This window comes from Palaemon carinicauda, chromosome 33, assembly GCF_036898095.1.
Source record: "Palaemon carinicauda isolate YSFRI2023 chromosome 33, ASM3689809v2, whole genome shotgun sequence".
Lineage (NCBI taxonomy): Eukaryota > Metazoa > Arthropoda > Malacostraca > Decapoda > Palaemonidae > Palaemon > Palaemon carinicauda.
The window spans coordinates 22,887,417-22,901,814 of record NC_090757.1 but is presented as its reverse complement, the minus strand read 5'-3'; the positions used below and the strand labels follow the sequence as shown (position 1 = coordinate 22,901,814).

The following is a 14,398-nucleotide window of genomic DNA, read 5'->3' as shown; positions in this document are numbered from 1 at the left end:
TAACCTAAATCCTACGCATTAAGGCTACTTCATTAGCTTACCGGAAGCTAATAACCAAGCAAATACAAAAAATGTACTCTTATCTAAATATTTGCAAAGTCAAAGGTATTTGTAGAGGTAAATATTTTACCTCTCATACGCATTGACTACGCAGAGTAAAATTAAAGTTTACTGGCTCCTTAATTACACAATCGTAGGGTAAAAATTGCATACAAAATAATTCATATTTGTATAGAACTAAAACATTACAGCCATACCATGCTATGGCATTTTTCAGCTTTTTGGGCACCAGAAAAAAAAATTACATTAGCGTGGCAATGAAAGTTCAGACCAGGGAAGGATTTTCATTTGACTTGTCTTGCAAGAAAGGACATTTGTACTAATTTGACCACTTTCCAAGAATGAAAGTTTTTACAATTCTTTTCTGTTTAAAAGTCCTTTAATGGTTTGTCTCAAATAATGATGAGAATGATAAAAAAAAAACAATTATTAATTAATAATGCCGGATAATCCCATGTATAGTATACAAATCACAGCCTTTAACTAAAAAAAAAAACATGCACATGGTAGCCAAACAATCCACCAAGACTTTCCACAACTGATAACCTATACAAGTTGCACCATTCTACGACAATTTCATAATACGTAATAACTTTGATAATTATGCAAACTACCCTAGAAGGGTAAACTCGGACGCGAACGACCCCGACGCGTCTCAGAAATCGGGGAAGGAGTACAGCTACAGCAATGCACATCTGGACACTACTAGAGCGTGTAGGGGAGACACCTCCTGCAGGTCGATCACCCACAAATTCAGTCACGGGGGTGAGTCACGTGAGAAAAACCTGTTTTTTTTTGACGCTCGGGGTCGCAAACGACCCACCGTACCTATCCAGGGTTAACAAGTAACTGTCAACTAACGTTTAACTTTTAAGGCCAATAATTTTCTTGAGCAAACCCATTAAGACCTGAACTGATAAGAAAGAAATTGCACTACGCGACGTGAGACATCAGCTCTACTTAAATACATATATACATACACACGCATACAAAACATACACAAATTCAAAATATATCGGTATGCGTGTGTTTTCATACGACATACTGTACATGCATATAAATTATGCATATACATTATGTTCTGAGGCAATACACGATGTAAAGTCGGTTTTCATAATTTCGGTAGACTTCACGGAAGTCGAAGATGTCTGACAGTTGTACCAGATGGTTGTACATTGTAGCACACAAGGTAGCGTTTAGTAAAAATAGCTGTTGGCAACACTGACAGTAAAACAAAGCCGCTGATCTTGTAAACATGTGATCAAAAGCATTTTATTAATTCCATGGAATTCTGTTGATCAAATAACATTGCTTTTCTAAACAGCACTTCGCAAAATTATCAAAAATTATTTTGATGGCATGGTAACAATCACATTGACTTTGTTATACAAGCAGCGTTACCAACAGTGAATTGCTAAATACAACGTTATCTGATACAGTGTACACCTGTCAGATATCTCCTTAGCTTCCCGTGAAGTGTACAGGAATTAATGAAGCTAACTGTACAATTATTAAGTAATGTAAAGCACTATTCTCTTAATTGAGACTGGATCTTTAAAAAGAGTGATCTGACAAAAAGCTTAACTAGCTGATCAACCTCACACCTGATTTTCTATTATGTTGTCTCTTGCCTCGTTATTATATCAGTGTGATAAACTCCGACGTGCAAACAATTTCTCATCTTTTACAGGCTGTGATTATTCACGAAAAAATTAAGTTAGTTTCCTCCACAGATGACATATTTATATTAAAAGTTAGTTAATACAAAAAAAATGGGGGGAACAACTTCAATGTGTCTTGCTTTGATGTGCTAAATAATCACTTTAAACGAAATATTAAATTTTCTGATTTATCTAGCTTTACATAACTGATTATACAATTGATAAAAATGTAAAAATTTTTACATCAGAATTACTGCGGGGACATTTATTTTCAATCTCATCCAATCAAAATAGGCCAACCTCTTAACATTACCTATCATTTATACTTTCTTTTAGCATTATTATAATTTTCAATTTATCTTTCCCAACTATTTATATTTATCATTTTAGTAGTAGTGTTAATCGTGGATTTATTTCTTATATTTAAGCATGACCCTTCCCACACAATGGAAATCTTCTATCATAGCGTTGACTAGCTGTGGATGGATTTAACTAGCTACTAGTGTTATAAATTACGTAAACAGAGGCATATTCTTTCTATAATTATCTATTAACTAAACATTTCTGTACATCCTTTTTTTGCCTTCAATTGGTCTTTCCGTTCATTCTCAACTGGGATTTTGTTCTTGCTAGGGAATCAACCGAAAGATTAATTATCTTCTACGTTAATGGCTACATGGGAAAGGGTCGTTTCCTTTTAAATTTTCAGAAATTATCATATCAGGGTTTTTTTTTTTTTCTTGTTTTTCTGAAGATGTCATCCAGGATTTTAAACCACGATCCTACAAGCAATTCTTAAACCTCATCAAGATTCCTTTGACTTATTCATAACCTTAACATAAGCATTCTCGACATTCTTCTTTTTTTTTTTCACACGTTCCCCAGAAGTGTCTTTCATACGGTTCCTTATGTTTCCATCACATTCTTATGAGTTTCCTTCTCACATTCCTACACTAGCTTCTTCCATACGTTCCACGGTGTGATTAATTCACACAAAACATTCGCTTCCCCCACACGTTCCCCTGTTAGGATTGCTCTAAACTCGTTCACAGTGTTTCTTCAACACGTTCCTGCTTCTTATGCCTTCACACATTCACCGTATTATTCTTTCACGCGTTCCCGAGTTGTTTCTTTCAAAGCACCCTGAGTGGGATAAAATTACGTATCTTTCTCATGTATTTATTGCTCGACTAAATCTCTTTCCTGGGATATTGTATTTACTCGAACTTTTACTACTTTTTCTTAAATAACAAATATATTTGTCTGGCTAAAATCAAACGATGCACTTACTGCAGTTACTCTAAAATGATTTCTGGTCGCAATAACTTTAATTACTGTTAAGTTATTTTACTAGGAATATTCATCGGCTTTAATTTACTATCAAAATGGGTTGGGTTTAATATCTTCGTAGTGATTTACGAATCCAGTATTATTGGTTCCTACCTGTAACAAAACGGGCCTGTTTTCATTAACACGCGCATGGAGTCAACACACCAGCCACATACACATATCCTCATTACTGGACTCCAAACTCGACTAACAACACACATCCTTTGACAATCAAGAGCGGAACAACTTAATACTTAATTTCCATTCCTTCAGGTTTAAAACAGCACTAAGCTTGGAATATGGTCCAAAAAAGGTGACCTTGAAATATCCCGGCAAGCTAAGGCGTCGTGATACTGAACCGCAATCACCAGTTCAGAGAGTCGTTCCTGAAGGAGAACTGCTTGCTGTTCTCAGAGTAGAACTGCGAGTACCACTGGCGGAACTTCTTCAAGAAACGGTCCTCCTTGACGTACATTGGCTGGGCCTTGTATTGCTTGTTGTTCCAGATCATGATGTCTCTTTCCAGCTGGAGGGAAATTAGGAAGAGGGGAGGGGAGAGATGTTGATTATATGACATAAAGGATACAAACTCTTATAGGTAAATGAAAGCAAGTAAACTATCATTATAAAAAAGGCAATCAACGGTGAAAACTAATAAAGATAAAACTCTAAGGAGATTAATTGAAGTTTTCAATAATCATTAAGCAGAAAGTAAAGTGAAACTTGATAAATAAGGATAAATACAAAATAAATTGTAAATTACGCACATTTTTATGACACATTTTAACAATTTAATTGTGGCAGAATAATGATTAAGTACCGTAAAAAGTAGTAAAATTTCATTAAGCTAAGGATAATAAATTTACGATTTCATATTTAGATGGATTGCCATTTACATCTCTTGTACTTACATGACGTGCTTCGCAGAGGAGGACGAATTTAGCATAGGGTGCGATAAAGCTCGAAGACGAGTAGAACTGATGCACGATCTTCTGGCGAAGAGGCTCCACTGGGGTGACGACCTGAATGAGCACGGCGGATCCCAAGCTCGTGTTTAGGTGCAGGTGCACGACGCCAGGTCCGATCTAACAATCAAGAGATCAAGTGGTTAGCTAAGATCTATTTGTAGGAGTATATTAAAGATTTTTCCTAATTATGATCATGTAAAACTTTGGGCATATATAGTAGTTCCAAGCTGACCACCAGTGCTACAGGCTTGATTTTTTAAGACACTTTTTTAAGGGGTCTTTTAAGAGGTCAAAATTACACTTTTTAAGAGTTCAATTGTCTTTTGGTTTGACAACTGTAGCCTGCTATTCTCAGGAAAAAATATTAAAATTTTCTTATACACATTAAAAAACTTTAATTCACATTTTGGCACGATTAGGGTGCTGGTGCTGGCCATGTTTCGAATAAAAGTTGAAATACATTTGACAAAACACCTGGTAATTTCTGGTATATCTCTAGAGATTGTAATTTTTAAATAACTCCATCCAACTTTATTTCTTGATAATTTTCCCTTTGCCCCCAATTGAACAAACTTAAAACCTCTTTAAAGAAGAATAATTTGGACCCATTACATAAATTTCTACCAAATTCAACATATGGAAAATAATAAAAAAGTTACGCTAGGCAGTCATATGGGCATAAATACAAAAGGATGACCAAGAAGCTTAGATACAATAATAATTTTTAACTGCCAAGTCTAATCTTAATAAGGTTCACGATACCATATCAGTTGCATGCGAGAATAATTACGTCACATGACTTATCCAAGTTATAAAACCTTATCTGTTTTAGACCTCAGGTGAGCTATAGTCCATTTCTTTTAGCGATGCATATTTGCACCGACTCGCGGCGGTGCCCTTTTAAGCTCGGAAAAGTTTCCTGATCGCTGATTGGTTAGAATTATTTTGTCCAACCAATCAGCGATCCGGAAACTTTTCCGAGCTAAAAGGGCACCGCTGCGAGTCGGTGCAAATATGCATCGCTAAAAGAAATGGACTATAGTGATAAATATGATAAATAAAAGTATAAGTGGATAAATGTCTATCGGTATTTTCTGGAATGCTCGAATCTTCTTACCTGCTCTGCCGTAACAGTCATGGAGAGGATCTTGAATTTGCCACCGAACAGGGCAAATGTGTGGGTAACCTTCAGCTCGGCTGTGTGGGACTCCGGTTCGGGACGGGCCCTCCATTCCCCATCCCAGACGTGTTGGGCCACGTCTAGGACCTGTGGAAAAATCGAATGAGTTATTATTATTATTATTATTATTATTATTATTATTATTATTATTATTATTATTATTATTATTATTATTATTATTAAATGCTAAGCTACAACCCTAGTTGGAAAAGCAGGGTGCTATAAGCCCAGGGGCCCCAACAGGGAAAATAGCCCAGTGAGGAAAGGAAATAAGGAAAAATAAAATATTTTAAGAATAGTAACAATATTAAAATAAATATTTCCTATTTAAACTATTAAAACTTTAACAAAACAAGCGGAAGAGAAACTAGATAGAAAAGTGTGCACGAGTTTAGTTGGTTTAATTTGCGTGTTGTGTAGGTAGGTACTTAACATAAATGGTTATCTTCAAATAATATCATTTACAACAAATGATCTAGGTGATAAAAACAATAATAACAATGGTGAAAAAAATAGCCCACTTGGGTGACGTTATTCATAGCAAAATGATGCAAATCAAACTAATATGAACAATCAGTGAAATAAAGAGATCATTAAGACTTTCTGATAAATAATACTTCTTTAATACCTAATCTAACGATAATATTACTTTGTTGGTAAAATCTTGTGGTTAGAGCTAAAATAAATATAATATAAGCAAATAAAATTAAAATCTATATTTAGGAAAACAAAAGGTATAAAATTTCATTGATAAAAGAATAAGTTAAAACTCACTTGGTTGTCTGCAAAGGCATCGCGCAGATCAGATCCCTTGAAAATGTTGGGGCGGTGGAGATGCAATAGATGGGCCACATCAGCTCCATTTTCGGGGATTTCCTAGCGTGGGAAAGAAAATCTCTCTTAAAAGAATTGGTCGAATAATTTCTGATGATGTTTCAAGAGGTTTGGGACAGTGTTAAGTTCAATTAGATCTAACATTTTGAAAATTAATAATCAAATTAGATTAAACATGACAGGACAATTTTCATTGAGAGAGAGAGAGAGAGAGAGAGAGAGAGAGAGAGAGAGAGAGAGAGAGAGAGAGAGAGAGAGAGAGAGAGAGAGAGAGAGAGAGAGAGAGATTAATAATAAAATTAAGAGAGAGAGAATTAATAATAAAATTAAGAGAGAGAGAGAGGGAGGATTAATAATAGAATTAAATTAAACATGCCAGGACAATCTTCATTGAGAGAGAGAGAGAGAGAGAGAGAGAGAGAGAGAGAGAGAGAGAGAGAGAGAGAGAGAATTAATAATAAAATGAAATAAAACATGCCAGGACAATCTTCAGAGAGAGAGAGAGAGAGAGAGAGAGAGAGAGGAGAGAGAGAGAGAGAGAGAGAGAGAGAGAGAGAGAGAGAGAGAGAGTTAATCATAAAATAAAATTAAACATGCCAGGACAATCTTCATTGAGAGAGAGAGAGAGAGAGAGAGAGAGAGAGAGAGAGAGAGAGAGAGAGAGAGAGAGAGAGAGAGAGAGAGAGAGAGAGAGAGAGAGTATTCACCTGGATATGAGCCAGAACTTCATGAGATGTGCGTCCACGGTAGGTCCACTTGTTGGTGGTGATCTCTTCGATTTCGGTAATTTCCCACGTTGGTTCTCTGTTCTCTGCGTCGTACCAGACAAAGATGAAGCCGTTCATCTCACGACTCTCCCATTTCTTCACGGTGGCTGTCCTTGGGACTGTTTGGATAATAATAATTAGTAATGATAATAATTAGTAATGATAACCTAAAGCTTCTAACATCAAATCTCAAAAGGGTGTCTTTTAAAAAATGAGCGCTAGCTTATCTCTCCAAAATTAGACTCGTTGCAGAATTACACAGAACGGTTCCACTCGACTTTCATGTGTTTGAGTTAAAAGATTATTCATAATGGCTAAAGAAATTTTATAAAGGGCGCAAAAATTATAATCAAATTGTCAGATTTATTTCAAAAGGGTGAATTTCGTTAACACGAATTAAACTTTCTGCCCATTAAAGCTAGAAAAGTGTTTAAGATATGCGCAATAACCCATCAAGTTATCATAACTGGACGTCCAAAATATATAAGAAAATTGGTACCAATCGTGCAGCAAACGAACCTTGTCTACAAGAATAGTTACTGATGGTTTCAAGTCATTGGAGCCAAGATGTACGTCTACTTCAGGTTCCAGAGCTTTCAGATATGTGACCCCAAAGCTATACAACAACCTCCCACTAGACGTTCGAAAGCCTAAGATATTAAGGCTTTCAAGAAGAAACTGAAGACTATATTATGAGCACTTCTATAATGCTGATTTGACAAACACGGAATACGCTGTTTGCTACTCTAAATACCTAAGAATGTATACGATCTTTTAGTCCCTGCAGTACGTAGGTTTCCCCTGTATGACAGGACCAGGAAAATAGCCCTAAGTAAAAGTAAATAAAGTAATCAGGTCGATTAAAGTCTTGGCCATTTACTTTCAACATAAACTCTACCCTTGACTGTATTCCCTGAATAATTAGACTAATTTTTAAAAAGACTATTTTATCACCGGTTTATAAAGTTTGTCGTCATACTTTTTTTTTCTAGCTGCGACCGAAAGTTTAAGATTAAGGTATCGACTTTGCATGGACATAGAATTAATAAATGACAAGCAAAAGAAAACTGTTCAACTAAGACCATATGAGATTATTTGAAACGCTTATGTCAACATTCTTGCAATTGGTGATTAACTGATCATGAATAGTTGAGATTCTTGTTTTATTAATAAAATAACTTTTGTTGACTGAGGGATGTAAAGAAAAAAAAAAAAAACACAACTTACCTTTAGCGCAGTTGGGAATGTGGACACATGCACCATCAGTTCCATCAAACTGCCACCCGTGGAAGGGGCATTCCAGGCTATTGCCCTTCACGACTCCACCGACTGCCATGTTGGCTCCTAAATGGGGGCAATAGGCATCGACCACATGGGCTTCTCCTTCGGTACTTCGGAAAACAGCGAGTGCCTCACCGAGGGCGTTCACTGGGATGACCTGGAATTAGGATATCAGTGCAAAACCAACTGTACGACTAATATTCAGTGATTTAATTGTTTAAGAGTTATGCATGCGTTGTTTCTCTTAACAAATTTGTGGTGTTTCTGTTTTGCATATTATTAAATGTAGGAGATTTACCAGCCCCATGAGACAAGCTGGACTTACAGAGCTGACCCCTTTTTTGCATAACATACAGGTATCTTATTCTTTCACATTATAAAAAAAATCCTTACTTTTCTCTCAAAATACCAATATACAAGCAATGTTGCCAGATATGGGGATTTATCCCTAGATTTGGGGATTTTGGGTGTGATGGGGACTTTCTGTACAAATTTCTGTGAAGAAGAAACAAAGATGAGTAAACCCTTATATTGTTGCAATTAGTTTTCTTGCACTCATATGAAGTATAGTGAGTAATTTCTATATTAGTAAAGTTACAGGATTAGAAGAAAATTTACTTGTGGAAATGGGGATTTTTGGGTTGTTTTGGAGATTTTTAGACTAACCCATCTGGCAACACTGTATACAAGTGTTAATCAACTAGAACTAGAAACAAATGTTAACACAAGACACACGAGTGACAAACATAGGCTATCTGAACCAAGAACAAATAGTAAATTTGGTGAGAGAGCTTTTAGCTACTGTGCGCCTAGACCTTATAATAAACTGCCAACTGAAATGAAGGACCTTAAGGGAGCAATTGAATTTAAGAAAAAACTAAAGACATTACTTTTCACAAGATCATATGATTTGGAAGATGCTACAATCAAAGAATTGTATAAGTTATAATGAAAATGTTTCGTTAGATGATTAATATGGACCCGCCCGAGAAGTAGTTCACTCGACTTCAGTGGAGGGTTGGATTTAAACCCAAAACAAGTAACAAGTAAGAGTATACCAGAGGCGGAGGGGTGGGAAATGAAACACACTACTTTGCTTACCTGTCCCGCAGCTACATTTCTGGACTCTGCGATGGCAAACCATCCATTAGGGTAGGACGCTGGTAGGTCGCCGGTCTTCCTCAACTTCTGCATCCTGCGGATTTTCCCAGCCAAGGACTTGCCATCCTGAGAACTCAAGCAACCCCATCCAATGTCCTCTAAGTCCTATCGAGAAAAGGTAGGATACGTAAGCTAAATTTATTTTTGTAATCTGTCGACAATTCTTTCATCATGAGGAGGACCAAGAGTACAGCACACTTTGTAGGATCAATTTGTGTCATGAACAACCCTGTTTGATTTATAAGTTACATTCTTGAAAAGGAATATTACATGAATTCTAATAAATACTAAATGAAAATCAACACAGTATCTTGTTCAAATAGAAAAAAAATTACCTCGCATAGAGATTGAACCCTAGTACCTTCAGATGAAAGATAAGGTTGCTTTCACTCATTCTACAATAACTTATGGTTGTATTGCAATACGAGGTATAAACATTTCTATTTGAACACAAGACTGGTGATTTTCATTTTATATTGACTCCTTATATGTAATTCGAATTCAAACCTATCGGATAGCTTATCTGTTGGGTTGGAAAGTTGGGAAAAACATCTGTTATGTAAGTCACTGACTGGTCTCACCAGAAAAATCCAGAAATGCAGTTAGCACTCAAGTTCAGAATCCCTTTAGGGCTTCAGGTGGTATGATTGATAGCGATCTTGCCGATGATTTGAAGACTAGGGTTCGTTCCCAAGGGGAGGTAGAAATTTATTTCTATTTGAGCACGATATCATCTTGATTTTCACACACATATTGTTAACCCGAGGGTGGGAACGTTGGTAGTGTTAGACACTACGAGAACGATAGCGATTGCAAAGGGATAACACAGGAAAGCGAGTTTGAGATGATGGAAATACCGGAGGGAGAGTCCAGACATGAGAATATCTACTATATGTAATGTAAAGAAGACTAGGGAAGCTCGTCTGAGATACTATGGCCATATCATAAGATTTGAGGTGGTAGAACCAATTAAGGGAAATAAGAATATGCCAAACGAGGAGGAAGAGGAGTGTGGGGGTCTGTGGATCAGATGGATGTGTGTGGCGAGGAAGGATGTGGGTGAGGTGGGACTTGGGGAAAGATGCAAGGAGTAGAATTTGATGGAAAAAATTGACTTAAGCGATCCACTCTTAAATACAGAGGGATTATTAAGGTCGAAAGTAGATTATGTAGATTGTCACCATTACTACACACACACACACACACACACAAACACACACACATACACACACACACACACACACACACATATATATATATATATATATATATATATATATATATATATATATATATCACGAAAGTGTATGTACATGTATGTATATGTATTTCAGTAATGCGTGTATATAAATATATAAACAGTATATAAATTGATACATACATTTAAATAACTTTCGTGTATGAGAGTATAAAGAAAGGCCAAACTAACAACTAAATCTATTTTGTTCTTTCCAGCATTCCACTTACCACTTGGCAACCTCTCAAAAGGCCAGAAAGTGAAATTGTGCCCCAGCACAAAAAACATATAAACACTGAGAGCAAGAATAAACAACTTTGTATTCTGCGCATGCGCCTTCCACTTTCTATGACATAAATCTTGCCAGACAGAGAAAGTTTCCAGTAAACTGAATGGGTGACATCTTGGCCCGCCATTCTATTTGATCGTATTATCTTGACCGGGTTTATTGTTCCTCCTGCATTTTGCAATCACAACAGTTGCATTGCAGCTGCTTGTTCTGATATATACATATATATATATATATATATATATATATATATATATATATATATATATATATATATATATATATATATATACACGCATACATCTTATTTTTCAACATATCAATTTGTATAAAAGTTGAGATAATTTTATTCAATAGTTAGCAATATCTATACTACGTCAAATGGAGGAAAAGATTACGGTCAAAGTATAATGTTCATGAAAGAGGCTCCTTTATGATAATCTGTCTCTATTTTTGGTATTTTGGCGTAAATCCACGATTTCTGAAGACGTACTATAGTTTCTAAACTCTAATAACAAAAGATGAAGCATAGAAACTTTATGCCAGTTTTACAAAAGGAAGGAGAGAGAGAGAGAGAGAGAGAGAGAGAGAGAGAGAGAGAGAGAGAGAGAGAGAGAGAGAGAGAGAGAGAGAGAGAGAGAGAGGACTGTCCAAATAAAATTTAAAATAAAATTCCAGAATTACAGACTTATTAAAAAAAAAAAACACTAAACAATCTGTGCTCGGCGAAACTTGCATCTTTCCTAAAGACATCTTTTAATTTTTCATATAAAATCAGATGGAATAAAAACAAATTCTTGTTAGGAGAGATTGGTAATACATTTCCAATCTTAAGAAGTTTGAAACAGATTCCTAGTATCTTGCCGCAAGCTTTTAGTAATGAGCTAAAAAGCAAAACTATATAAGTAAAGAAGACTATGAATCAAGGTGGGATGGGAATTATCTTCCAAGATCTCACTATATAGGTTAATACTATTTAATCAGAGACAGGAATTACTTTTTATCCTACTGTCTAATGACATTTTCTATTGAAAGAGAAAAATGCGTTATGAAATGCATAACTTTGAAGGTTTACCTTTACAATGGCATATCGTAAATACCTGAACAAGATTGGTAAAGTCATGAATTTGGGAAATGAGTTTACTGTAGATTATGATGGCGTTGTTTCAAGTGTTTGTGATATTGTCATCCATTGAGGTTTCCACCAAAAATAAATATAAATGTTAATGAGGATTGCGAAAACTAACAACCCCTTTTATTTTTACGAAACCAGACAAAACTAAATCATTCGCCAAAGACACATGTAAATACTACTGAATTGTCAAATCTTGACGCCTTTGTATGAAGGCTTCTTACAAACCTCTAAATCACAAGACATCAATGTTCAGCCCCGAGTGGCCTTATACTACAAACAAGCATGGTAAAGCTCCGAACTCGCCTACCCACCGGTCTTCAAACTTACGCAACATCAAGCCCCCAAAATTCAAACTCGCCAAAATAAACCATTAAACTCGCACCGGCACCTGACTTCAACCTCTGGAAGGACGCAAAGAACGTTTCTCAAGATCAACAACAGTCGGGTCCACTTTGGACTCTTTAACCCCGCTTTTTCGCCTTCGGGGGACAACCTCCAAGGTCGTCCCTATTTCCGGATGAGCAGAAAGTACCCCTGAGGCACAATGCTGCAAAACATCCGAGGGATCCTACGCAAGTGTACTGAACGTACTCAAAACGTTCTCTGAGGACCCCAGGAGATTCAGGCACGCGAAGCAAGCAAGCAAGCACGAAGGAAGAAAATGTGCAATCCCGTTTAATAGAACTTCTTTGATAATCTCAGGTTTCTCAATAGAGAAAGGGAGATTTGGACGCAAATAAACTTGAGCCAAGTATTTAGTAGTCATTGGATTTTAATCATAATAAATTAATGGTGTTCCAGGGCCATCGCGTGGGAGAGATGTATTCTGATATAATAAGTGTTTGCATAATCCTAGAGGAGCTATTTTCGTTCATCTTATCAAGATGAACTCTAAACGTTGATAAAAGTTGAGCAATGGTGAAAACATTCATTGTCCTTTTGAGCGTCCATGCCTTCTTGCGCTCCTTCGCCACCTTCAAATGTTCTTAAGGGGCAGACAACTGCGTTTCGGTGTTAAGTACTACATAAAAAATTCTCAAAGTCAAGCTTAGGTGATGATAGTAAATATTAAAAAGATATAAGTTAAAATGGGGGATATGGAATAAAATTAATTTCGAAAGTGCTTAAAAACAAAATATATGAAAAATGTAAAAATTACATGGGTAAATATATTTGTTTGCGTACAAGATTAAAAAGAAAAAGCATATATAAAATTTAAAAATTATATGTGTAAATATATTTTATTACGTGCAAGACTTAAAGAAAAATCATGTATAAAAATATAAAAATTGTATGGGTAAATATATTTGCTTACGTACAAGATTAAAAAGTAAAAGCAAATATAAAATTTAAAAGTTATATGGGTAAATATATTTGACTACGTACAAGATTAAAGAGACAAGCATATACTGTATAAGAATAAAAAAAATATGAACAAATATATTTGCTTACGTACAAGATTTGAAAAATTCCATATATAAAACAAAAATAAGTATGGGTAAATATATTTGCTTACATACGATTTAAAAGATGAACCATATATAAAAATTATATGGGTAAAAATATTTTCTTACACGAGATTTAAAAGCTTAACCATATAAAAATCTATAAAAATTATATGGGTAAATATATTTGCTTACGTACAAAGTTGAAAAGAAAAACAAAAATATAAAAAATAATATAAAATAATATAAAATATAAAGATTATATGGGTAAATATATTTGCTTTGGTACAGGAGTAAAAAGAGAAAGCATATATAATAATATAAAAACTATATGGGGGAATATATATGCTTACGTACAAAATTGTCATGTATAAAAATATATGGGTAAATATATCTGCTAACGTAAAAGATTAAAGAGAAAAGCATATATAAGAATAAAAAGATATGAATAAATATATTTGCTTACGTACAAGATTTAAAAGAAAAACTATATATAAAAATTCTATGGGTAAAATGAAAAGAAAAGGCATATATAAAAATATAAAAATTATATGGGTAAATATACTTGCTTACATACAATATTAAAAATAAAATATAAAAATAAAAAATCATAAGGCTAAATATATTTGTTAACGTACAAAATTAAAAAGAAATATAAAAATTATCTGGGAAAATATATTTGCTACGTACATTATTGACAAAAACAAGTATACATAAAAAAAGATATATGGGTAAATATATTTGCATACGTAAAAAAAAATAAAAGAAAAGACATGTATAAAATTTATAAAGATGTGGATAAATCTATTTGCTTACGTACAAAAATTGAAAAGAAAAAGCATATATAACAATATAAAAATTATATGGGTATATATAAAAAAAAAAAAAAAAAAAAAAAAAAAAAAAAAAAAAAAAAAAAAAAAAAAAAAAAACCAGCCACTACCAAATGTCTCTCCAGAGATTTCTACAGTCTTCGATAGATTCCTCGAGATGATGATTATTATCAGACAAAATCTTCAAAATGTCAGTAATATTACCCCCCACAAACATT

General features: G+C 34.7%; 1 protein-coding gene across 9 annotated transcripts in view; it reads right to left on the bottom strand.

Annotated features, from left to right (window-relative positions):
- Positions 1-2,996: 2,996 nt before the first annotated feature.
- The window catches only part of nvd (neverland), a 579,107-nt gene continuing 567,705 nt past the window's right edge, over positions 2,997-14,398 (bottom strand). For all 9 annotated transcript variants that reach the window (XM_068356839.1, XM_068356844.1, XM_068356838.1 and 6 more), the window contains 7 exons: positions 9,182-9,346; positions 8,027-8,237; positions 6,740-6,918; positions 5,973-6,074; positions 5,136-5,285; positions 3,962-4,135; positions 2,997-3,576 (listed from right to left, as the gene is read on the bottom strand). In XM_068356839.1, coding sequence (XP_068212940.1) covers positions 3,415-3,576; positions 3,962-4,135; positions 5,136-5,285; positions 5,973-6,074; positions 6,740-6,918; positions 8,027-8,237; positions 9,182-9,346 — 1,143 coding nt within the window. In that variant the 3' untranslated portion in view covers positions 2,997-3,414. The remainder of the gene's footprint in view (positions 3,577-3,961; positions 4,136-5,135; positions 5,286-5,972; positions 6,075-6,739; positions 6,919-8,026; positions 8,238-9,181; positions 9,347-14,398) is intronic.